Genomic DNA, 26,347 nt, shown 5'->3' on the forward strand with positions numbered 1-26,347 from the left:
TAAAAAGAAATTTATTCCATTTTGAACAAGGCTTTTTTTTCGAGTAATAAGCTATAATACTTAATGACTTTTATTCTTTTTAAAAGTGGTCTGTATTTAAATCATTTGATGGTTTATAAATGTTCCATGCTTTTCTGGAACAATGATAAATTAGTGTTTTCAGATATTCCTTGAGAAGTTTAAAAATAATTGCAATATTTCTTTTCTAAATCTGTTATTTTTGAAGTAAAGGAATAAATGATTAAGATAACTGTTTTAAAATTAAAAACAAAGTGTTGTAAGAAAGCTCTTTGTAAAATAATGATAATTTGCAAAATGAATACTATGAAAAATAAAATATACTTCCCACACCGGGAATCGAACCCGGGCCTCCTGGGTGAGAGCCAGGTATCCTAACCACTAGACCATGTGGGACTGTATAAGTAGGTGGAAGTAACATATTTAATGTATAAATAATAAACAAAATTCTTGGAATGAAATGTTTGATTCTTTATAAGCTTTATATTCATAGAGATATTGTCGATTTGCTTTATATAAATATAACGATTTACAACTATATTTCAGCTGCATTTTAGAAGGAAATATTTTTAATGGATTGCGATAAAGAATTGTTTCGTTTTTTGAAAATAAAATTTCTTTGTTGAGAATTAAATAAATTATATAATTCTATAGAAATATTATAATAAAAAATTCAGTTCACTTTTTTGCGAGATTTATAAGAGTACATTTTTTAAAATATTTTTTAAAAATTATGCTTGTGCTGCCATCTACATTTGATTAATAGATTAAACATAAAAATTCTTTTAATACCCAGTTGATCTAAGTGTTCTAATAATTGAAAATTCAGAATGACGAATTTTTATCAGTGTTCATTTAATAAAATTGTTTCATTTAAATTCATTTGCGATAAGTAAATCAAAACATATGGAATAGCATTTGCATCACATTATGCAAACCCTAAAATGTGGGCAGCAAATAATGATTTTTTTTTTATTTTTTTTGTCATTTATTGAATGAAATTATAATTTGAGGGACCAAAATTTTTTTCAAAGAAGGTTATCAATTTCAAAATTAGTTGGGCATATTCAAAATGTTTTTCAGAGTAAAGAAGTTATAAAATATTTAAATTATTCCACTTTGTGTTCGAGAGAAAAATTACAATTAAAAAGAAAGAAAATCAAAATCACATGGCGCCATCTTTTGGGCATAAAGCAAACTAAACATGTTCCACCTTCATGCTTTCTGTACTCTGTATTGCTTATCTTCTGTCGCCTTCTAACAATATGAGAATTCTTTTTATTCCTTTTTGTATTCGGAATAACAGGAATCGCGTAGATAAAGTAATATCCAAAAGTACTTTTGAGAACAAAGATCTTTTAAGTTTTGTTACTAACCAAAAGACAAAACAGAGCATTTCTCTCACTAATAAAATAATCAAAGAAATTTGTTTGTTTCTGAAAATTGCAAATTAAATTCTCCTATTTCAAATTTTGATTTTATGAAAATTCTTCTCACCTTGGAATTGCGGTGCTGAAACGTTGCTGCTTATGTACAGTCCGATTTAAAAATCATTTACTTTTTTTTAAAACTCATATGATGAATCTGCGAAGTCTTTAATCAATGTTTTAGTTTTGTGAATCTTTTCAAAAGTAAGATATTTGTTGATTCACAGAGAAGGGGTATTTTATCAACTGAAGCTTTTAAACGACAAGCGAATTATAATGTTCCTTTCCTAAAAAAAAATATCAAAAGAATTCAATTTTTTATCCGAATTTTTATTTTGGTTCTCTCCAATTTCGAATAGTGCGATTTAATTATGATCTTCCTTAACTTATCTCAGCAAACTAATAGATCACGATGCTGAAGAAATGTAATGATATTGAATATGGCAGCGAGAAATTGTTGTAAACATAAAAAAATAATTCTGGTAGTGGAATTTCTGTACTTTATCACAGAGTTTTAATTAATTAATTTAATAAATAACTTTACCACATATTTTAAATCTGTACTTTACTACAGAGTTTTCTCTTTTTTAATTTCCATGTTTCATACTTTTAAAAATGGAATTTATGTTGGTTATTTTTGTAAAATTTCAAACGAAACTTAATTTCGAATCCAAGGTGTGGAAAGTCTCTCTGCTTTTTAATTTTTCCTGCCATGATCTCAAGTGATTCGAGCCCGACTGCACATGCTTTGTCATCAGCGATTGGCAATGATTCAAACGAAAGGTATGTATATAAAGGTTGTAGTTTGCTTTTTTTTGATTTTTAGACTTTCAAGCTAAAAAATTTCTAGCAGCCTTCCCCAATTAGCTAATCGCCCATCGTATCATGTCATTAATTTAGTAACTACAACAAAATTTTGAGTTGCTTCCTCTTATTATTTGAAATTATATTTGCCATGCGGATTTTAATTGATTAATTATACTGCACTGGCGAATACAAAAAAGGGAAATCTAACCAGTTGTTGGTCTGTGTCAAAGTTTTATTACACGATATCTCTCTAAATATTTTTATTATAATATAATGGCGGGCAGGCAATCATTATAATATAATGGGGGGGGGCAGGCAATTATTATGATATACCTAGGGATCAAGAATATTCATATGAAATAAAAGTGAGCTTATCGGGCCAATGTTTGCGACTGAGGGATTGTGTCTTTGATTTCACTAATTATTTTAAATATATCGATTTTCTTATTCCGAATGCTCCTATAAAAGTTTGTTTTTAAATTAAAATATATATATATATATATATATATATATATATATATTTGATTTAACTAAAACACCGCCCAGTTCATGTAGATCATAAAATAGCTTCCGCAGATTCATATGATAGTTATACTTGGAAATAAAAGCGCCAATAATGTGTATGTAATATTATACACATGTGTATGTAATATGCGTCAATAATGTGTATGTAATATTATACACATGTGTATGTAATATGCGCCAATATGTGTATGTAAGCGCCAATAATGTGTATGTGTGTGTATAACAGTCTACATAACTTTTCAATGTAAGAAAAGAATGAATCAATCAAAATAAATCCTTTATTTCCCATATTTCAACATTTATTGCACTTTCTCATTTTTCACAAATCTCTATCTTTAGGGTAACATTACCTTATCGATGTTGTTATTCACGGAGTGACTGTAAAAGTGACCGCCATTCCATACCTCATGTGGTCATCTACGTGGCAATGAAGAATCCATGTCCCCGGATTGTCGTTCATCATCTCAACAGTTTCGAAATATCCGGGGAAGAGATCGACTACATCTCCCCGACGGACCGTGTCCGATCGAATAAGGAAGGTCTGTCCATGAAAATGGGCTGTGTGAAGATCATCTTCGCTTCCCATGCCGAGGAGATACCACGCCGTCTTTGTGCCGTTTTTGGCGACCAGTCCTTCGAGGGTACCATAAATACGACCATTGACAGCTGGAAATAAATTACAGTGCAGTAAAATAATTATAATACGCAAAATCGGAGTTTTAATAAGGTTAACTCACAACTTTTAGGGTTAACTCACACTTTACTCATATACAAATAAATGAGTAACTTTAAACATAAAAAAAAAAAATATTTCTTTGAGTAATTTGACACCTAAAGTGAGAGGTTTATATTTACACATCAGATAATGACGTCGAAGAAAGGGACGGGGATATTTTAAAACTTTCCAGTGTTACAGACGGTGATGGATGATTATATAATAGAAATTTCTGACAATATTTGAAACGCCGACATTCTATAGAAAAATTTTCTTAGGCAAAGTATGAAGTATGGGAATTATTTGAATATGTTTTACAATTTCTCAGACATTTATAGAATACCCATGCATTTTATAGAATGACAAATTCTGTTCAAAAAAAGTATGGATTGAGATGATATTCGAAACAAATCGGTTATTTATTTTATGCTTCGCCGGTTTGTCATTTGTTATTACATAGTACGTCACGGTAATACGTGACATTTTAGTCTTTTCATAAATTATTTCATAGTTAATCTAGACATTCTACAGAATGCCTAGATTAACTATGCCGGCATTCTGTATATTTCTGCGAGCATAAAATCAGTCATTCTTTAAAAATTGAAATTAGTATATTTGATCACTTCTGATTAAATTCTGAAATAAAAACCGAATATCCCCTGGGTTTTCAAGCCGCCTTGTCATGCATTAAAAATATGCCTCGCATTAAAAATTCCATTAGCTAGAACATTTTGTTTTTTGTTGGTTTATTCATTAGTATTGCACAGGATACTTAGAAAATGTGCAAAATATTTTATATGTTTCTAAATGTCAAGTGGTTTAAATATTGCTCAGGTATTCTATATACTGTCAGCCTTTTAATGCAAAAAGAAGTAAAAGAAATAAAATTGTCTTAGATTGGTAATCTCTTTTTCAAATCAATTATTAATCGTATAACTTAACTTTTGTTTGAATAAATACAAAAAACTTCTAGGTATGTTAAAAGTTTAGTTCTAATTTTCCTTTTTTAACACCCTACTGTGGATTAGTCAGCCACTTTTCAACGGATACACTTTGCAAAAATTAGTAGAAACATAGAACATAATATTTGCAGTTTAGGAAAATTGCAAAATTGAAAATTTGCAGTAGGAAGTTTTAAAAAGAATTTTATTTTAAAGTTTTATAAATAATATATAAATGCCTTTGATGGTAAGAGAGAAAATAAAAAAGAAAAACTTTCTTTTCTAAAAGTAGCAAACACATTTGCTGGTAAAGTAAGCTGGAGGAAATTTAAAAATATAATTTACCCCTTCATTAGTTTTGCCTATCGATCCGTTGTTAAAATTTTTCCTATTTTCAACAGTTTTTTTCCCCGATCTTTAAAGAGGTTTATTTCTTATCTCAAAGCATGATGTTTACCTAAAATCTGTATTTAGTCATTCGTTAGCTGTGATTTCGCTATCGGTGGTTGTTTTCTCCGAATTTTTGAACACGGTTCATCTGTCAAAACTAATGAGGCATTTTCTCTTGAATGCTAAGCCAAGAATTTGATGTTGCCGAAAGCAAAGAAGAGCCAAACAAATATTCAAGAGCTCGTTGACCTGTTATATAATTATATAACATGACTCAGATGATTCTTGGATTCAAAAAGTCCAATCTATTTTTAACTAGGAATCAAACCTTGTAAATGAAGCATGTGAGGCCCATATCTTACCAATACACAATCCAAGCCAGTATTAATTGTCTATACACTAAATATTTTCAGACATCAGCTAAATTAAAATGTTCTTTCCAACTGTGCGAAATGTTAGTTTTAATGCGTAAATTTTGATTAATATAGTTAATAAAAACTGAGATTGGTTTCTTACCATGCATTCTGTTGCTGGTCCTGAAATCTCTGTTCTGGTAATCAACGGAGAAAGGTTGATATGTATACCTCATCACATTTTCTTGAATATACCAACTTTCATTTTCATCCAGGATGGTGTATAATACGACGAACTCGTGCTGCGCGTCAGATCTTGCTCCTATAACAATAAACGTAATACACATTTTTAAAATTTTAATTAATAATTAGTATAGTTAACCATCTAACTCTCCGACCCGCCACGAAGGCCCTCGGATTTAAACCATAAAACTGAATGACCGGACCGCCGCAACAGCAACATTGGCGGGAACTGTGGTTGAGTCCTAAGGGCCGTCACCGGCCACGGTACAATACTCCCCGAAGGAAGTACGTCCCGTCATCAATGGGAGGAGTCAGATCTCCCACCTATTAATGTAACCTCCAGGGTGGCGAGATCCAACCACCATGCCGGAAGCATCTTATCCTCATTTCGAGGATAAGATGCTTCCCCCCCGGGGGGGTTATAATTAGTATAGAACAGATTTTCTGAAACTTTTGCACCAAAAAAAATCTTTTTATTTTTTCATATTCAAAATATAGACAAAAAAAGTATTGTAATCATCAAAAAAAAAAAAAAAATATTCGAACTTGAGATTTTGACGAATCTCCCCTTTTCAGTTGTTGTTATTTTAGGTTTAATGGCACAAGGGCTACATCTGGCCATGCTGCGCCACTCCCCGTTTCAGACGTTCCTTGAAATTGACCTGAGTTTGAAAAATAACTGTCTGTCTGTCTAATAATACGATAATTCAAAAATGCTCTGAAGTTGACAAAATAAATTTGTCTAATGGACTTTAAACCAAATTTGTAGATTTCTGATGAGGAGTTTGGGTAAAATCCATTCAGATGAAGTATATCTGTTTGAGTACACTAGAATAACTAGAAAACGTAAAAATCTAAATAAATGAAACTTGGTACACAAGTTTAGCGTCTATAAGGTAGATAATTATCAAATTTTGAGTAAAATCTGTCAAATTTTTGACCGCCTATCTATCTATATTTTCGCATGCATGTAAACACAATAATTTAAATCAATGAAATTCGATTATGTGATCTTGTGACTACAGTTGTAATTTCTTGTCAAATTTTGGCTTTTTCTTCTTTGGAAAAAGAAAGGTGTAAAAAATGCATATTCGCACGATCGATTCAGTAAAAATGCTAGATTCACGCCAAAAATCTAAATTTTATAACTATTGTTCGCTAATACCATAAAAGACATTCGTGGCTTTACCCTAAGTCAGCAGTTTTATCTGGTTGTAGGAAAACTTTTTCAGAGAAAATTTTGGGAAGATTATTTCCACTGGTTTTAACTGGAAATATTTTATTAATTTTATTTCTGTCCAAAAAATTCTGTCTTTTAAAGAAAAATGGGACTTTAGTCTTCATAAATAAGATAAAAGATAATTGAATTAAACATGTCTATGCAAAAAATTTTCTGTTAATCCTGAAGCTAAAATTATTTTCCTATTTTTTTTCTGTTATAAATGTTTAAAATACGAATAATCAGGCTCTAAGGAAGGTTTCGAGACCTCAATATATTCTTATCTAAGCATATTTCGAGTTTTGAATCATAGCATAGGACGCTCTGGTAAAAATATATAACTACAAATTAATATATTTCAATATTTTTCAAAAAATATTTTACCATCTACTCATTTTGAAAAAAAAATTAATAAATGTGATAAAAGCATATCAAAATGCAAACATTCTTCCTATTAAAAAACAACACCTATATATTTTCTGAAAAAAGAAACATGCTTTATTTTCTAAGCATATTTTTAGTCATCATTTTCATTTAGCCAGAAAGATTCTTTAACAACTAGAAGATCTTAATTTGTTCTAAAGATAGAATTTTGGTATTACATTTTTGAAACAAACATTTCAAAATTTAACAATGATGAAATAGGTATTGTAATAATCCGGACTCTTATAGTCAGGCGTTTTCAAAAGTGGTAGTCTTAATAGGAAGACAAGTCACTACATGCAGATGTTTAATGTCTTTAGCACAACATAACGCCTTGTCACCACTCGTTTTCATGTAATAGCGTAAGGTTATTGAATCGTATTTTATAACGTTTGTAATATATAATATTACTTTCTGCATAATTTGAAACTATTATATAATTTTATAATCTTGAAAAATGTGTCATTTTGAATATTCTAATTTTTTTTTATTTGTAAAAATGTAATAAATGAAAATGTGACACACACACACACACACACACACTATGTAATGATATTTTAAAATCTAAATTAAACCCTAATTAATTTCCAACGTTTTATCTTAATTCAGCCCATATTAACTTCCTTCTAAAATATTCTCTTATTTACTGATCCAATTCCACATTTCATTTAATTAATCCAACAGAAGCGCTATAAAAAATGTTTAAATCAGCGGTTCACCCGCTCCGAGTGAAGGAATAAAAAATCTGCTAACCTAAACAAATTCTTATAAAAGATATTTAAATTGCCCTTATCCAAATCGACAAGTGTAAAGAAATCCAATCAGAAAATCATAGTATAAATAACTTTAGAAAAATATTTTCTGTCCGTTTTTGCTGTCTTCTGCTCTTGTATCACTTATGAACGGGCATCAGTTCGCCCTCGCTTTCTTGTACATAATTTATGCCTCCCGGGATGGGATAAAAGCGAAGTTTAAAATTCGAAAGTGTCTCTCTGTCTTTGGCCTCTGCTTAAAAAATTATATAATATAAACCGCAAGTGGAAATCAGTGGAAATTATAGAAAGAATGCCATGAAAAGTATTTCAAACGTTAAGCGAGTAAATATACTGTTTATGTTCGGATTATTGCATTTTTATCATTTATGTGTTATACACAGAGTGATTCTAATATATTCATCAGAAGTTCAGTTGCAAATAGAGGGAGGAGATCGAAATGTATTTTGTGCAGAATTAAAAGTCTGCAAGTGCTACAACTAAGGCGGTAGAGTTTGATGAAGTGACATTCACTTACGAGACTATGCTTATACGTTCTGATATGCTAAATACCTGGGCGTATAATAATCTATAGAACAGGAGATTACCAGCTTATCAATAATGACCCGCCCTTAATTCCAGCGCAGATAGGGTGGATCAACATAGGAAGTGGAATGGAATATCAAAATAGTAGAATTATACATTGCATTGTAGCATGTATGAAATATTTTTGCGCGATATTTTCCTGAAACTTGTTTCTTTTAAAGTATTTACACAATTCGCAAGCAATAATGGTTGTAGATCTACTTAGTTATTTCATCACAGATATTAGAAATTATTTAAGCATTATTTACGGTCACCGTTAAATTGAACAAAATAGACTTGACCGTATGCCATGACTATGTAGTGAATAGCTTATAAGCCAGTAAACAGCTACGCTACCCGATCAATTGTTTTTGTATCGTGGTCATGTTACTGGACTGCAAACCCCAAGGTCTCAAGTTCTATCCTCGCGCATCTCAAATCGCTACTTTGGTGACCTCGGACGATTAACCTTCAACCTTCGTACAGCTGTTGTGGCGCTACAACTATCACATATTTGATATACTTGGGATTCTTTTTCTAAGGGCAAATTAAAATTATGATCTATCAATTGATCCCATGCCCAACGCTTTTAAATGCACTGAGATGAAAGAGTTATTGAATTAGGTGAAACTTTAGGGAAAGATTGCTAGTAGCTGTTGATAAAGTTCATCAAGTAACTGAGAATTTTGTTCGTGTGCAATTAATTTATACACTACTTCTGAGCATTTTATATTTCTATTGATGGCCCTATTTACAATTAAAGATTGATGAAATATATCGTTCCTTAATATACTTTGAAAATTTTCTCTTTTCTTTCTGTATGCATTATCGTATTCTTTCTGTCTATAAGACAATATTTATGAATTTGAGTAAAAATTTTCAATATTTTATATTGTAAATTAAATTCCTACAGACACAAATGTGATACATTTATATAGAAAGTAATATTAAGAACCGTAAACTTGTTTCAATTAAGGGATAATAGTTAATTAAAATGTTCAGTAATTTTGGCTGTAAGAGATGGAGACACCAATCAAGTCAAATCAGATCTAGTTGAATTTAAATATCCAATGAGAGAAATTAGCACGCACATGACTTCAAGTGCCTTAAAACTTCTGAAAGATAAACATTCGATTTGTCTGGCGGTAATGGGCGTGTGAGGTCTCACGCTTCTTATGTGCTCCGTCTTAAAAGAAAAAACGAAAGTAAACCCTCTTTAGGCCTTGACCATGCTTTTGGCATCCCCATCTCACAGGAGAACCATACTCTTTATTTAAACTATCTTATCCCCTTTCTGTAAATAATCTTATATTGTAAATATTGAAATGTTTAATTCTATTTAATCAATAAATTAATTGTTAGTTTAGCTCGGTTATTATTATTTCTTTTTCAAAATTCAATTAAACATCCCTAGATACCGTTGTACATTTATAATCAAGGCAGTTTAAAACTTTCATTTGAAATATGTATCATTATAGCAATGTTACTGTTAAAAAATAATTACCATCCTCTGTCAAAATGCCAGGGCGACATATTATCATAGGTCCAATAAGTCCGGCATTAGTGTCCTTCACGGGGTCTACGGCTGAATAGTATGCCCAAGGCGTGCAGTTGAATCCATTCGGTCCGGGTCCGGCATTTTCTGGTACAAGCCATTCATACACCATTAAGTTGCCCGGATAAACAGGATCCTCATCAGTTCCAGGATGCTTGTGGTTTTTATCTTGGTGATGCAAGATTCCATGTGGATGGAAGGAATAAGGTCTTGATGCCATGTTTCTGAAAGTTACTCTCAGTAAGTCGCCAACTTCGGCTTTGATCATTGGCCCCAAAACGCCAAGATGGCGAGATTGTGGTGTTTCGCACTTTCTGGTTGTGAAAGAAGCGTCTGTGAATTCTCGAAAGAGAGCTTTTTTGTAGCGAGTGCCGATTCGTTGGTTGCCTCGTTCTACGAAAGTCTTGCTTTCTCTAAAATACCAGAAATACAGTTAGAATTAACATAATATATTTCAAAAACATCTTATGCGTCTTATGTATATATTGCTCAAAAACTTTAAAAATCAATTTTAACTATTCTTTAGCAAGAATTGTTATTTCAATTTTTAATGCATACGGTTTATAATAATCACATGCGAAAGACCTTTTCAAAAAATGCTTACAATGTATAAACTAAGGTTTCAAAAGAGGGCAGAAAGAACATAATACAGTAAGAATAAACATGAAAGGCAGCAGAAAAATTATATTGTTATCTTATTTTTGCAGTGTAACATATTAAGTACAGAAGAATTTTAGTCGTTGTGTAATATTGCAAGAATATATACTTATTACTTTCCATAATTCTTTAATTTAAATTCATTCTATACTGAACATATTGAAGAATGACAAGAGAGACAACTAACACATATTGAAATTTTCATTCAAATATATGTATTATTTATTTTATAGAAGAATATCTTTTTTTTTGTTAAGAATATTGATTTTTGAATAATGCATGATGTGCGATTACATTGCAAATTAATATCATTTGATAATGGATACTTTGATGTGCACAATAAATTTATCTATTGTTTGTGAATAAATGCTGGGTAAAAAAATAACATCCTCTTATTTAAAATAAAAGTATTGAAATATTGCACTGAATAAATATGCATTTATTATAAGCGATGAATAAAATTATGTTGTCATCACTTATAATATATGCATATTTCATACAAATAATTAGAAAATAATTATATGTTTAAAGTTTCATATTTATAGCTGTATAATTCGGTGTTTTATTATATTCTTTGAGTTTTCAATTATTGTTTATGATGAATAATATTCGTCTTTTTGATTTATTTATGATTACTATCTGCAATATTTCATTTATTATTTACGTCTCTTTATTTTTCTTATACGAATTATACTCATGTTAAAATTATTTGTTTTCTCTAATGTCTAAATTTATTATTCTGCTGTAACTACGTATTATAATATTGACATTTTTTTAGGTAGATTATTATAGGAATCTACCTAAAATATGCTCTTATGTCTAAATTTATTGTCTATTGCAATGGTTCTTTTGACAAGACTTCTGGAAAATTTCATCAACTCTTCACCGATTATTTCCCCTAGAACCCACAACCACCCTTCGTTCAAAAGCTTATATGCGTATAACCCTTTACCCATGTTATCTCGTGAACAGGAAAACTAGAGTAAGTTTCTTTAGATTTTAACTGGCTTGGGATATTTAGAAAAGTAAAACTCTCGGTCGAGTTCTTAAATGGCTCATCTAACACAAAAGGGGTGGAGATGACTGGGGGAGGGGTAGAAATTTTCATTTTGTTATAACTTTCTTAATATTGAAGATAGAAAAATAAATCCAATTAGCCAAATTAGCTTCTCATTAAGACAAACAACTATTGTATTTAAAATTTTCTATAACTGCAATATCTTAGAAGTTAGGGTCTGAAAAGTTATTTTCAAGCACTAATTTTAACTGTTTCTAATATCAACAATTTATACCGTTAATAGTAACTTAGATATAAAGGAATCTACCTTTGCCTTCCAGCATACCGAGAGGAATTTTTTATATTTAAATTGACTACTTTTACAGACCGATTTGCAAAGCATATATTTATATGGGTGGAATACTTTCTTTCTACCTTCTCAATGCCTGTCTGTTTTGGTCAGATATAAGCTGTTAAAAGTAGTTGCACAACTTAAAAATATAAGTAAGAACTTACTCGCTGTCCATAAGACTTCCTCCCAGAACCAAATGGCGATCTTTTGGCGCATATTCCCATTCTTCTTCGACAGCAGCCACAAAGTATTCTCTGACTTTCCCATTGCGTCCTGGAAAGGCTTTCTTCTTCGGTTCTTGGATAGGTTTCCGGATGTTTTCATTCATTCTGTCCTTTGGCTTCGGACTTTCGTCATAATACTCGACTCGACTTGCTATTTCGTTCAGGCTGTTATAGACTTGTCTCTTCTGCCGATTTTTTGGGCAGTCGGTAACTCTGTACAGAGCTCTCATTCCTCCAGTCAAGTGACTGTTTGTTCGACATTCGACAATCCAGTCTCCTAAAGAGTAGAATTAGTATTTAGAAATAAACTATTTTTGATAATGGCTTTCTACTTGAAAACTTTTGCATAAATTAATATTTTGAAGAAGGGGAGAGGGAAGAAAAGAAATTCGTCTTTTTGAATTGTTTACTTAATGTTTATAATAAATCTCTTGGAATTAGTTGGCCTATTAATATCAATGTGACTGTAGCATTGCTTTTTTAAAATAAAATATAGTTATCTATTGTGAATATAGTAATTTACCTCCGATAGTGTATATAACTGATTAGTTTATAACCTATATATATGTATATAAAGAAAGGTTTAAAAATCAGGAAAAATAAGGCTGCATTGATGAATTTAATTTTCAAGGCATACCTTATATATTTTATGGTTTTTTTTTTTGTTGTTGTTGTTCAATAACGTAAATCCAGTGTGCTGATCTAGTTGAGAGAGTATAGTTTTAAACTTTAATTGAGCTAATCAAATATTAAATTACAGCCGTGTTACTGAAGATACTATGAATTTTTTTTTTAAATAAAAAATTAACGACCTTATTTCTAATTTATTGTAATTCAACTACTTTGTGAATTATGACATTTCTTAAAAAGAATGAAAGCAAATATTACTGTAGGATATATGAGAATGCTCTTTTGGATGAGCTATTTAATATTACGTAGGATTAAGAATGATAAAATATTCTCGGAAGCAATTAATTATTATTTTCATAATTATGTATACATTACAAAAGAAATTAAGCCATTTTAACGCTTAAATTTAACACTGTTTCGAATTATATGAAATGGAAAATTTAAAATATATTAAACAAATGAATTATGAATTAAACTTTATAAACTTGTTCTATAACGACTTCATGAGTATTTTAACAAGTATTGACAAAAAATTTCGTTTATGCTTAACTATTTTTCTTATTTAAATATACAGATTATTACATTAGCAACCCAATATATCAGGATTATTAAAAATGTGTATCATTTCGTATGCATTTATTTAGTTGGAAATGTACCGATTTCTTTTCAGTCCGAAATCAGAACTTCAAATTTACTTATCATTTCAGATAATTATAGAATACATTTTATTATTCCAATTAAAATAAATTTTGACAGCTGTCTGAATTGTCGTCTAAAATGAGCCATTGTCTTCAAACTGAGTATAACAATTTTGAATAAAATTCTTATTGGTGACAGTAATGATATTGCAATCAATGCCATTGTACTTTAAATGCTTATGTGCCACACATCATTCTTCATTTTAAAACAGCGAATTCGTTTTAAACTGACGATGATGGATTTCTTAGATGACGGATCTGCTTCCTCAAGCAATCCTCGAACCAGTTGCATAAAGGTCAAATTATTGGAAAATAAAGATTGATAACCCATTCTATTATGGATCTGCACTAATCCATGAATGATTGATATGAGGTTAGGCATTGCCGTATTTGTGAATGAAGCACCGAAGCGCCATACATCTGAAGAATAAATTTCACCAACATGTAGCGATATCACTTATTAATTATGAAATAGGTTCAAATACTAATAAAAAGTAGTTCAGAGGTCACAACTTGGGGATTGTCATAATAGATATTTTCATATATCCCGAGGCTACTAAAAAGTTTAATGAGATATTAAACAGTTTTCATTCTGAATACAAAATTTTATCCTATAGATTACAGACGTGCTTAGTTTATGGACTGCACATCACTAGTTATTCGCTTCCTTTCATGGAATTACTATATTATTAATATATTAGTGTATTTACAACGAATCTATGTATAAATCTATGATGAAACATCATTCGGTTAGAGATTCTATCCAATAACGTTTTCTTTGACTCCCTTTGGTTTGATTTCAGTGCCATTTGACGATCATAGTGCGCTCTGGTGCTACTCTAGATAGTGGACCAAAACATCTATATTATTGATGCTTAAAATTGAATTATTTTCAAATACATGAAAAATTTTTGCCTGGGATACAGGCATCAGGGCCAAACGCATTAGAATAATGTTACAGTCTTTTCAACTGATTGGAATTATCAGTGGCTTACTCGAAATTTCGAAACCACTTAAGTTTCATACTCATTAAGATCATATTGAGGTCTATTCAACTAATTGCAATGGTTAGTGGTTGCACTAGGAATTCCATACCTACTTAGAAAATGTATAGGCAACGTATAAAGCAAAATATTTTATATAATAAAAAATTTTATATAATTTTATATAATAAAATATGAATTATTTGAAATATACATGAACGAAACTTCGATATATTTGATGTAGCCTAATAAGATATTATAAACTTGAGGTTTTTCATAATTCAGCATATTAATATAAAGTGAAATTCCTTAGTCATATTGACACATATGACGAATTCATATATTTTTATTATTTACTACAGAAAATTTTTGAAAATAGTTACCTTCATTTTCTGCAGTCATTGTGACTGCGTACAAAATACTTGGTACCACCGTAACTGTATCCCTGTAGACACCTTGATGCAAGAAATTGTTACCGTGGAAGTAGGCTGTGTGTAGATCGATGGATCTTCCAACGCCAAGAATGTTCCAAACCACACGATCACCTTTACACATTGTCAGCCCTTCCAAATTACCATACATACGTCCGTTGATGGCTGCAATATAAATTTATGATTAGAAACATGAGCCAGTGACCGAATTTTATAATATTTTTTCAATGGAAAGCGATCTCTTAGTATGGGTTCCCATTTCATGTGTTTAAGTACTTGACGCATTATATGATCAAATGTATCCATCCACTTTTGAATCTGTACATTTTTTCCCCACAATTTCTCAAGAAAAGCTGGACGAACTATCATTGTATTTTTTTCATATACATAATATGCTTGAACTTACACTTTAGACATATGTATGTTCCACTACATTGTTCAATGTATGCTCAACTTATCAATTCTAAATAATTTTGAACTTGAAATATTCTGTTTTAGGTTCCTCCCTCCTTTCGGACAAAAATCAATGAAGATGAGATTTGATGAGTGTGGGAGAACTCCATGCTCGTCTTCATTCTAACAAATTTCCATCGAGTTCATCGAATGCCATCGACTCATCAGACTTGAAGTGATTCATAATTCAAATGAATCCAATGGTAATGAGATATTGTTTAATTTAAGTTTAAAAACTTTGATGTATCTTATTAATTGCTTATATAAGAAATATTCAAAGTACATGTATGCTTTTCTGAAGAGCACCATGTATTTATAAATACTAGAGCATATAAATATATATGTACAGATATCTCTTAGTCTTATTTAAATCCTAATTAATTTCCAAATTTTTATCTTAACTTAACGCCTATTAATTTCATTCCAAAATGTTCTCTTATTTCCTGATCCAATTCTAACTCTTTTTATTTAATAAATGCTACATGAGCTCTATAAAACTGCTGAATTGAGCAGGTTCCGAGTGAAGGGATAAAAATCCTTAATGTTTGCAACATTCTTTTAAAGGTACCCAAATTTCCCTATCTTCAGTAGACATGTGTCAAAGTCATCCCTATCAATATCTTATTGCTAAAAAACCATTGAAGGGAAAATTTCGGTTTCTTCTGCTCTTGTGTCGCGATGCAGACTGACGTATCTCGTTACCTCTTCCTTATACATACGCCTCCCGTAGTGAAATAAATCAAAGTTTTAAATTTTCAAAAGTTTCTTCTATTTGGTCACGCAACTTCTAACTTTGTAAATATATAATATTGTCCATGAGCAGATGGGACAGCGGAATATTTTTCTATTTTTTTTTAAAGAATGGTTGGATGTTAAAACAAATAAGGCATCTTAAGCGCAATTGTCATTGAATTAACAAAATAGGGAAATCTAGTACTAATTTATTTGCTTATTTTATGAAGTATATCCATTTTTTAAACATTATATTTGTTTTTATTAAACATTACAATACATTTTATTCTTATATTTGTAACGAACAAATAATCATATTTTTATATTTAATAAATGTAAATATCTTGATTAATATTGCATGGTATTGTTGTTATTGTAAAATATCTATTCTGTATAGTATAATTTATACAAAATAGATACTTGATACTTAATATAGATACTTGGATTATAAAATTTCGCACATGATTTGCTTGATTCTTAAGTATATCTTAAATATAAACTGAAAACGACGGAAATTTATAAAGAAAAAAAAATAATTGTCTCCTTTACCATATCTTCTGTTTGCAAGTCTGAAATCTCTATCATAGAAATCAACACCATAAGGATCACTGGTGTAGGCCAAAACATTATCATCGATGTAATGAGCTTCATTTTCATCCAGCGCAGAAAAGAGCAAAGTGAATTCCCGATCAAACTTTTTCTAGAAGAAAAAGAAGTACATTAAAAATGATACTGATACTTTTTGGTAAAACTTTGTTAAATATTAAATGTAAAAATAAAAATTATAACAGAATGAATAAATAAATTTAAGAAGCATCATAGAAATTAGATTCATAACAAAAAGTTTTCGAATAATATTAGTATAGGAATTTCATAACTTTCTTCCTCCGATTCACAGTTATTCTATCTTGGTATTTCCAAGCCTACTAAAGGCTATATTGGTGCATTCCTAATTTATGCAGTCCAAATAGTTTACGCTTTTACTTTTATAGCTATTTTTAATCAGTGAATTATTATTCGCCTTACCGTGTTGAAGGGATATTGCAAATTGTCGAAATCATGAAGCATTTTAAAATATGCTGCTGAATTTGTTATATTTGTAAGAAACATTATTTTTTCTGATAACCCAATTTTTTGATGAAAATTTAGTTTACAATAAAATGTACCAATTCGCATGCACCAATAATTATTTTGACCTACACCGCAAGCGGTTTTTTAATAAATAACTGGAAAGTATAAACAGAAATTTTATAATAATGACTGACAAATGTTTACATTTTTTTTCCTTCTATGGTAGTATTTTCGTAAAGAAAAACATTAATATAAACTAAATTGAAAAATGCCTTTCAAATGGTTTGATGAGTTTATACCTGTTTTCCATTTTCATCCAAGGCTCCTTCCTTGCACACTAACAGAATGCCATTAAGACCAGAGTATGCATCTCTCTTGAAGTCTTGATCCGAATAGTATCTCCACGGCAAGCAGTCCGGATCTAGTTCAGTAGGTCCGTACTGTGGCAAGAGTGTCCAATAGACTGTTGTTGTCTCGTTCGCTTTTAGTGGTTCTGCCAATCAAAGAGTTATCAAGGAATCAAATGAGAATTAAGGTACCGCGAAGGATAAAAATTAATTTCATGCAATTTGAATTTTAATAATGTCTTTTGCATCCAACTTACTAACTTTTTTCCTTTTTTAAACATATTTTCATTTTTAGTTAATTATTTTGACTTCTGTCGTGGCAGTTCAGACATAATATCAGTATCACAAAGAAAAATAAACATACAAAATAAAAACTACTTTCTGATTTCACATATAATTTTATTTATGCTGTTGTGAGTTTTTTATATTTTGCTGATATCCATCATTCTACGGACAGCACCTTTGAATTAATAAATTGATGATTAATAAAGAATAACAACGAATTAACGACTTAAAAGGAATGAATGAACGACTTAATTTTTCCTTTCTGATGCACAAACAAAAGTAATTATTAAATTTATTTGTATGTATTCAGGACTCACCAAACTGCAGGTAGTATGCTCCATGCGTATCGAGAGAGTAAGGCCGAGACGCCATGTTCTTGAATGTTATTTTAATAATGTCTCCAACTTCTCCTCTAAGTGTTGGCCCCATGATGGCCAAATGAGCCTCATCTGGTCCTCGCTCTTTTTTCACCGTGAATGTGGCGTCTGTGTACTCCCTGTAGACGGCTTTACGATACACTCCTCCAATTCGGTGAGGACCTCTTTCAAAGAAAGGGGCAGACTGCCTGAAATAAAGAACATTCATTGCATCGAAATTCTTCTTGAATCAACAATCAATCTGTTTACTTACTAAACAATCAACAGGCGTAATGATGTTAAAAGAATTTAAATTGCTAAGAATAAACATGCGTTTCATTAGAATATATTTTCCAGACATAATTATAATCTAAAGAAATTTCCAAAGACATTTAAAGTTAAAAATGTCAGGAAAGTATCTACAAATTGAGTGATAAGAAATATCTGATTAAAAAAAATGGTTCAAAACGATCTGCAGAGCAGACTTAAAGCCATCAATTAATCAAAACTTAATCTAAATGTTAACTTTTCCCCTCAATAAGTTTAAAATATATAATACCATAGAAAATTTTGTCACGTTAATTTAAAATTCCAAAAATAAAGCTTTTAATATATCAGCTTTATTTCATGTAACGTGTTTCTCTAATTTTAATAAATTAAAAAAAATATTTTAGTTATCTTTCTTAGGAAAACATTATCGATTTAGTTACTGAATTGACACACACGCGCATTGCGACGATATTAAATACACTTTTTATAAGCAGTTGCTATGTAATTAATAACAAAGTTTAAAAATAAAATAATGAATCATGCTTAAATCAATCATGCTCATCAACAATGAATCATGCTTAATCATCATGCTGCACGTATTTCCTTTAATTTTTTTTTCGCTTTTGACCTTGAATGCTGGAAACATGGAGGTGTTTGCATGAAGTAAATTAAATAATAAAGGAGATTTATTTAGTAGTTTAGTTTGGAGAAAGAGAAAAAATGTCGCTTGCTTTTTTCCCTACTAGCCTAAGACGTCGAACAATTTATTTAAAGCTGACGTATTAGTTACATTTCTTTTTGGTATTAATTAATCCTTATTGAATTTTATGATAAAGTTCACTTAATACAAGTCATTCCTTTCAAAATTATTAAAGGTAGACAATAATAAAACCCCATAAATATTCTCACCAATTCTTGAAATAAATCATAAATAGAAAGTAGCATAATTAATGCATGAAACAAATTTTGCTTTAACTTATTGAATAATCATTAAGTATTCATTTGCTTATGTTGTCTTCTAGGATCACACTTCATAATTCATTAGATCAAATACTTACGGGTCGTCGGTAAGGTTCAGCCCGCTTAGAAAATTGAACCCATAAGGTCCGTAATCCCATTCCACTTCCTCTGCCGCTATGTACACCTCTCTGAGTTTGCCTTTCAAAGTGTCCTGTTGGATGGGCCTGGTATTGTTGCATTGATTCACACGGAAGAAAGCCTCCATGCCAGCTGAAAAAGGATATGTAGCATTAATGGAGTCTAATTGTTTATAAATGAAGCCCGCGTAAAGGGGAATTAGCATAAGTAGATTGTAAATTGCATTTTGCATTAAACTATTTACACTTCCCCATTATTTTGAAATCAGTGTTAAACTTCAGAAAAGTTCATTGATGATAAATTAAAAATAAATACGCCATCATTAAAAGTTGTATTCCAGTTTAATTTTATAAAAATCTCTTATGTGTGCAAAACAATGTCTTTGTTAGATAAAAGAATATAAATTTTAATAAATCAAAAATCTAAATATTTAAAATTAATATAAATGAGCAAAAATGCTAATGGAAAGAACGTCTGCAGATAGACGTTCAAACTTTTTTGTCAATTGATAATTTTGCTAACATAGTACTATATTACATACATATATTTTTTTACTATGGTGGTGATTTTTTTTATTTGGTGATTTTATTCCTTTTGTGTTATTTCAAATGATGTCATTGTCATATGACAAAAGTAATTCTTCGTATCATCTTACATAAAGTGAATAATTTTCTATAATTCCTTCCGTATTGTTTTAACCCTTTGCACTAATTTGACGCATAATTATTCATCTAATACAAGCAATTTTTTATTGTTTCGAAAAAAAAAATATTTATAATTGTTTTTTAGTTTAATTTCCCTCAAAATTGGTCTACACCTTCTTACCACTCTGTAACTATTTTTAACAGCCGAAATTTTTTTAAAAAAATGTCTAAATGATAAATCGTTTTGAATAGTGTTTGAGAAATTTCTGAGTGCTGTGGTGATCGTGGTGAAAAGATCTCGGTTTCGGAACAGAGGGTTCCCGCTTAGAAGCATAATTTCCCCAAAGAACCGCTGTGTAAGCTGATCTGATGCATTTTAAATCCATCGAACCAAATGCTTTGATTTTGGTATGATATGGAAGTTAGGAGAGAAAGAAATCGCTAGAGGTGTCGCCTTTTTAATCCAATCACGGCATAAAATTATAAAGTGGTTCTACAATAGCCCTAGTGTTGCTTCAGTAACAGGCGTAAATATAACTAAATTAGGAATATGGAGAAAAAAATGATAACCGAGAGTGTTCATGTTAATTCTTGTCATCTGATTTCTTTAAAATGAAACTACAATAATATACGTTCACTTAAAATAGAAATTAATAGTATTTAAAAGAATTATGATTTTAAACTAATGACATGCATTAAAACAAGAAGAGAATTCTGCATTCAGAGAAAATTGTAAAAAACCTTCTTTAAATTTTCTTTTTATATAATTTAGTTTTTAAATAAAAACTTTTGATTCAAAATTCGATTTACCAGGGGCGTTTCAATGCTATTCTAAAAAACATCTGGAATGCATAATCAATTTATGCATGATTTATCCTTAAAAAATCGGGAAGAATCTTGCTTATACCATCACATTTTTAACATCTTGACTGCCGCGGGGTCACCAGTGGCCGGAGGATCCATACAAATTACATCATAAGAAATTCAGCGCAACAATCAATGTGTTAATAACTGCGCCTATTTTTAAATCGGTTTTTATATCTTTTTCCAATCACATATATTCGCACTTAAAGAAGAAGTGAAAAGGATTTCATATTCTTCTTTTATTCACCATGCTGGTTTGACCCATATGCAGTCACAATTGATTTGGAGAATTTTTCAGAATTTAACTTTTTCAGAAATGCTTTTAATGAAAGGTGAACGAATAACTTACATAAAGGTAAACTAAGGGACAATTTGAGATATTTAATTTAAATTTGGAATTGAAAGAAAAATATCGGAATTATTTCTGTTAATTGGAAAGTCTGTTTAATTTACCTGAAATAGTCTTGAAGTGCTTTTCGATTTTACATCAACTATCCTCCTACAAGATACACAAATAACTTCAAACTTTAACTAATGCGTTGGGCTTGATGTCTATCACGTAAATATGAAATGAATTTCTTTCGGATGTGTTAGAAAATGTCAAATTTCTATTTTCTTCAGATAAATAAATATTTACAATGGCACATGAAGATGTCTAATAATGAGATCATGAAATTCAATGAACGTTTCATTTTTGAAAATTATTTTGAGTTGTGCTGTTTATCAGCTGAATCACTTACAATGTCCATGAGATCCAACTTCGCATCGAATTGGCCAAACTCCTTGTCTTCTGGCAACCATATAGCTTGTTGTGAACTTTGCAGGTAAAAGACTTATAGCATCGGTTCTGAAAAATCACACATAATCATTTTTTTTATTTTCTAAAATATGAAAATATGTTAATAATTATAAAGAGTATTTAAAATCTAGTGCGCTGTTGTAAAATTGACTTAGACAAGTTCAGTACAAATGCTATAAACACTGTTGGTCTCTACTACATTGCTGGTTTGGGACCCTACTTTTCTTTACTTGAGAATAATATTATAATATATCTACAAAGTATTTTCTTGTTTTCATATTCTGAATCATTAAGATATTGTAACAATATTGTTGTATATTTTGTGCTAATAAAAATTAGCTTCTGCGATAATACTTTTGTAGTATTAATATTAATTTAGTCAATTTTAAAGAACTTTTAGTTTGTATCGTAATCAAAATTGCAATGACACAACCATGGATTTTGAGATATTTTCTTAATTATAATGAAGATTTGTGCAGTTTATTTCATTGGAAATTTTATTACAAGCAAAAACCTCGGCTACAGTTCTGGGGAAGATAAACAATTGGATATCGAAGCAATTTTTTTCTAAATTATTTGTTAACTTTGAAATTATTGAAAAATACGTGAAAAGAGTTAGTTTTAACTCTATGATCCCTACTAGTGTGAGAATTCCAGAACCTTAAATTCCAAGTCTTCTACAGGCACGAAAATAGAATTTAATTGTTTTTCCATATGAGCGGCTTTCGGGAATTACCTTTCACACTAGATTTTTGCTAATCGCCCAGAACGTCCGAATCATGACTTTGGGTGCGAAGCGTTTTGGTGCCAGTGCGGGCTCATAAAGTTAACAAGTAATTGAATAACTTACTTATGTCCATTCCATCGAACGACGTGTCCTCCGAAAACGGCAGTGTGCACATCCACTACGTCACCCATTCCAACCAAGTGCCAAGCAACTCGATCATTTACACAAAATTCCAAACCGAAGAGATTGCCAAACGCCAGTCCATTGATAGTATGCATCAGATTGGAAGCCTAAAAAAGAATTATATAAACATAAGATTAGACTTAGAGAACTAAATTGAACAGTTTTTACTAAATTGAAATGGGCATCATATTAGTCTATAAAATATAAAAACGTGTTAAAAAAAAAAAAAAACAAGAATTGAACATAAAAGTTTTGGAAGCGTTATACTGGATAGCAACACTTGTTTACCCGCTTTCAATATAAACAAAATGCGTTAAATCAGCATTTCTTAATTTATAAAGCTTTATATAATCCTCTGGATAACTTCTTATAATAATTAGACCATCCAATTATAATCTTATTTGAATTTCTGAAAATATATGCCCAGTTATGTATGTAGTTTCAGAGACATTCTCTAGAGGGACTTCTTCGAAATGAACGTTATATTGATAATTTATATTAATATGAAATGTAAGTCTTTTATTTAAAAAAGTATGCTAAAGAACGAGGAAAATACAGGATTACAAAATATAAGTTTCCATACTTGATGGCATTTGGAGTTAAAATTAATGAATGGAAGATAACCGAATTTCGTGTACAAAATGGGAAAACTATGGGGGAAATAGATTCCTCTAAAAATGTACCAATTAGTTGTTGATGCAATATCTTGCGCACAAGAAGGTCAGCTCAATGAAAAGGTTGCACATGTACCAAGGGAATAAATTAATAAAAGATTATTTATAATTAGCTTCGTATTATTTGTCATTCATTTATCTATGTGATTTTTTTTTTTTTTTTTTTTACTCAGACATAAATGAAATTTTATATAATCCATTTTTATACATTCTTGGCGATCCATTTTCATTCTGCAATCTCTAAAAGTACTCCTATCGCGATTTTTGTTACTAATTTTTTTCCCAGGAATTCATTTCTTAAGAAATTTGGTCTCATTCCGTTCATTAGATTTGGTCTCATTTCGTTCATTCGTGCAGATGTCTCCAAATAGGGAAAGTATTTTATAACCATCCTGTATATTGAAAAATGTATCTTTCTATGAAAGGTTTTAATAATGATATTTCGATGTCAAATTGTTGTAAGTGATGTAAACTATCAATGTCATCGCCATCATGTTGATCATGATTTATAAATTTGCCAACTGTCAATATTTGAAAAAAGTGTAAAAATATTTTTTGAAATGGTCGGCAACTTTAAAAAATTAAATGCGTCTGCTACTTTTTTTTATAAACATTATTCATTTTCAGAAACAATTTTTACAGTTGTATTTAATTCGTTTCATTTAACTAATTAACGGAGCTACAAACAGTATCAGAAATTCTCGAGAAAGAAGACTCCATCATTAAAAACTCCATTCAGAATGAATAAAGGAAAGAATTTCTAATAGAAAGCAAGATTATACAAATAAGTGTCAACGTTTAGTCGAGCGCGGAAATAGGCTGAACCATGGTCATATGAATAATAGTGATGAAATGTCTATGGAAATTGATATTCATACCTTAAAAACTATTATTTCAGAGAAGTAATTTTTGCATTATCTAAAAATTCAAGAGATTGCAAGAAAAATTCAGTCTTAATTCAATAAATTTTTTTCTTTATTTTTAACAATTTTTTAAATATAATTTTTTTTACACAGTCTGTTTTAAATGCTATGATGAAATTCTAACTCATTCATCAAAACAATTAATCGCGTGCTTTTACCAATGTTAAAATTAATTTTTAAAAATTTGCTTTCTTTGGGCATTCATTCTGAAGTAGGATTTTTACTTCCGTTTTTATATCGTAGCATACACAATTTTCAATTTGCACTCTCAGCAATTTATGTAATACACTGTTTCAATTAAAGTCATCTCACTCAGTCGGATTAAATAACAAGGTGGCATTCAAAATGTTGCATTCCATATTAATTTCTTAACGGCCTAAAGAACATCGATGATTTGGGCGAACAAACCCCGCTGGTGTGGTGTGGTGTGGAGAGGGGGGTTCCAGCTCAGGTGTCGTCCTCGTCATCTGACCGTGGTTCAAAATTACGAGGTCCGTCCCAAAATAGACCTAGTGTTGCTTCAAACGGGACGTTAATATAACTAAACTAAACTAAACTTGGGCGAACAAACTGGTCGTCAAAGGCGGCTAGTTATGTAAAAATGGTACGCTTTAGAAGAAAATCTCAGAAGCTGCGAGTGATTTAATTCTTTTGAATGTATTTGATTATATTTATTTATTTTATTTATTTATATGTGGCAGTCCACATCACATTATTAATTTTGCAGTAAAGGCTGCATTATGAGGTATAAATAAAGTCATTATTTAGAGCCTCTTCAATATGCAGCATTTCATTGTTTTTGCATAAAGGCTGAATTCTGCGATACGAATAAAGTCATTATATATGGTCTCTTCAAAATGCAATATTTCAATGTTTTTGCGTAAAGACTGAAATGAATTCCGAAACATTAACTTAGGTGATAAAGAATCTATTTTTGCCTCCTAGTTTGCCGAGAGGATTTTTTTTTACCAACAATTTTTGGGCCTTTTTTTTAATTGATTTAAACTAATTTAATTACTGTAGAAAAAATGTTTTTTTTGTATCTTTAATTTGAAGACATAATTAGTAAATTATTTTTATAAATATATTAAGTAAATAATGTCTCGTAGACGTAGTAACTAAGTAAATCTTTAATTTGAAAATTAACATTTTTTAAGCAAAAAATCTCCGATTGAATAGCATATCCTTTTTGGTAAATTAATTTCAACAAAAATATGTTAATTATTAACAAAATAATTTTTCCTTTATCCCTTATACACATTTATAGAACCCTGCACAAGTTTCGCTGAAAAAAAAACTTGCAATACATGGTTGTAATTTTATGGATTCTCTATCTTTATTAGATGACATTTTTTTTCTCACCATAATCATACATACATCCGCTGTTACAGTTTGCATAATTTTCAGGATTAAGAACTCACCCTAAATTCTGCATCCTTCTTTATGGCTTCTCTCTCCTCCAATGGCATCGATGGAGCGTGCCGTTCGATATTTTCATCGAGATAAATGCTCTTGTTCTCGTCGAAATTCATGAATACTAAGACGATGCGACGATCCACATTTCCGCTTGAGAGGGTACCTACGTAAAAAAAAAAAAAAGAGCATTCATAAATTTTATTTTATTGAAGAATTTTTATACCATTGATTTAACACAGGGGATGCTCTTTATATCTCATTTTTTTGTGTTATGCATGAGCGTCTTTCATTAATTTCTTTTTTTATTTCGTAACATCGCAATTTTTTTTCGATATGTATTTTTATACCTTTTTTTCTAGTGGTTATTACTCATGATAGTTATAATTCGTTCATCTTTATTAATAAATGATATTGAGAATAAAGATAAGTATAAATGTGCCTTCAGATGACAACTCATTTAAAATAAGTGCTTTTGTGATGTGTTTGGAAATTAATTTCTCAAATTCATTTTCTTATAGTAGTATATTAGTTGATTTCTTTTTTTTTTTTTTTGCTTTTCAAAAAATAATTTATTTTAACA

At 30.2% G+C, this 26,347-nt stretch overlaps 1 protein-coding gene and 1 non-coding gene across 2 annotated transcripts in view; both read right to left on the reverse strand.

The window, feature by feature from the left end:
- Positions 1 to 342: 342 nt before the first annotated feature.
- On the reverse strand, positions 343 to 414 carry Trnae-cuc (transfer RNA glutamic acid (anticodon CUC)). The gene has a single exon. It is a non-coding gene; the product is annotated as a tRNA-Glu (tRNA).
- Positions 415 to 3,037: 2,623 nt separating this feature from the next.
- LOC129966935 (hephaestin-like protein) overlaps positions 3,038 to 26,347 on the reverse strand; it is a 47,695-nt gene continuing 24,385 nt past the window's right edge. Inside the window, exons 4-15 of the mRNA XM_056081550.1 lie at positions 25,773 to 25,930; positions 22,695 to 22,861; positions 21,786 to 21,892; positions 19,498 to 19,669; positions 18,131 to 18,378; positions 17,481 to 17,674; positions 16,660 to 16,810; positions 14,878 to 15,090; positions 12,124 to 12,460; positions 9,903 to 10,366; positions 5,340 to 5,498; positions 3,038 to 3,443 (exon numbers count right to left, since the gene is read on the reverse strand). Coding sequence (XP_055937525.1) covers positions 3,145 to 3,443; positions 5,340 to 5,498; positions 9,903 to 10,366; positions 12,124 to 12,460; positions 14,878 to 15,090; positions 16,660 to 16,810; positions 17,481 to 17,674; positions 18,131 to 18,378; positions 19,498 to 19,669; positions 21,786 to 21,892; positions 22,695 to 22,861; positions 25,773 to 25,930 — 2,669 coding nt within the window. The 3' untranslated portion in view covers positions 3,038 to 3,144. The remainder of the gene's footprint in view (positions 3,444 to 5,339; positions 5,499 to 9,902; positions 10,367 to 12,123; positions 12,461 to 14,877; positions 15,091 to 16,659; positions 16,811 to 17,480; positions 17,675 to 18,130; positions 18,379 to 19,497; positions 19,670 to 21,785; positions 21,893 to 22,694; positions 22,862 to 25,772; positions 25,931 to 26,347) is intronic.

Source organism: Argiope bruennichi, chromosome 4 (genome assembly GCF_947563725.1).
Source record: "Argiope bruennichi chromosome 4, qqArgBrue1.1, whole genome shotgun sequence".
In the NCBI taxonomy this organism is placed as follows: Eukaryota; Metazoa; Arthropoda; class Arachnida; order Araneae; family Araneidae; genus Argiope; species Argiope bruennichi.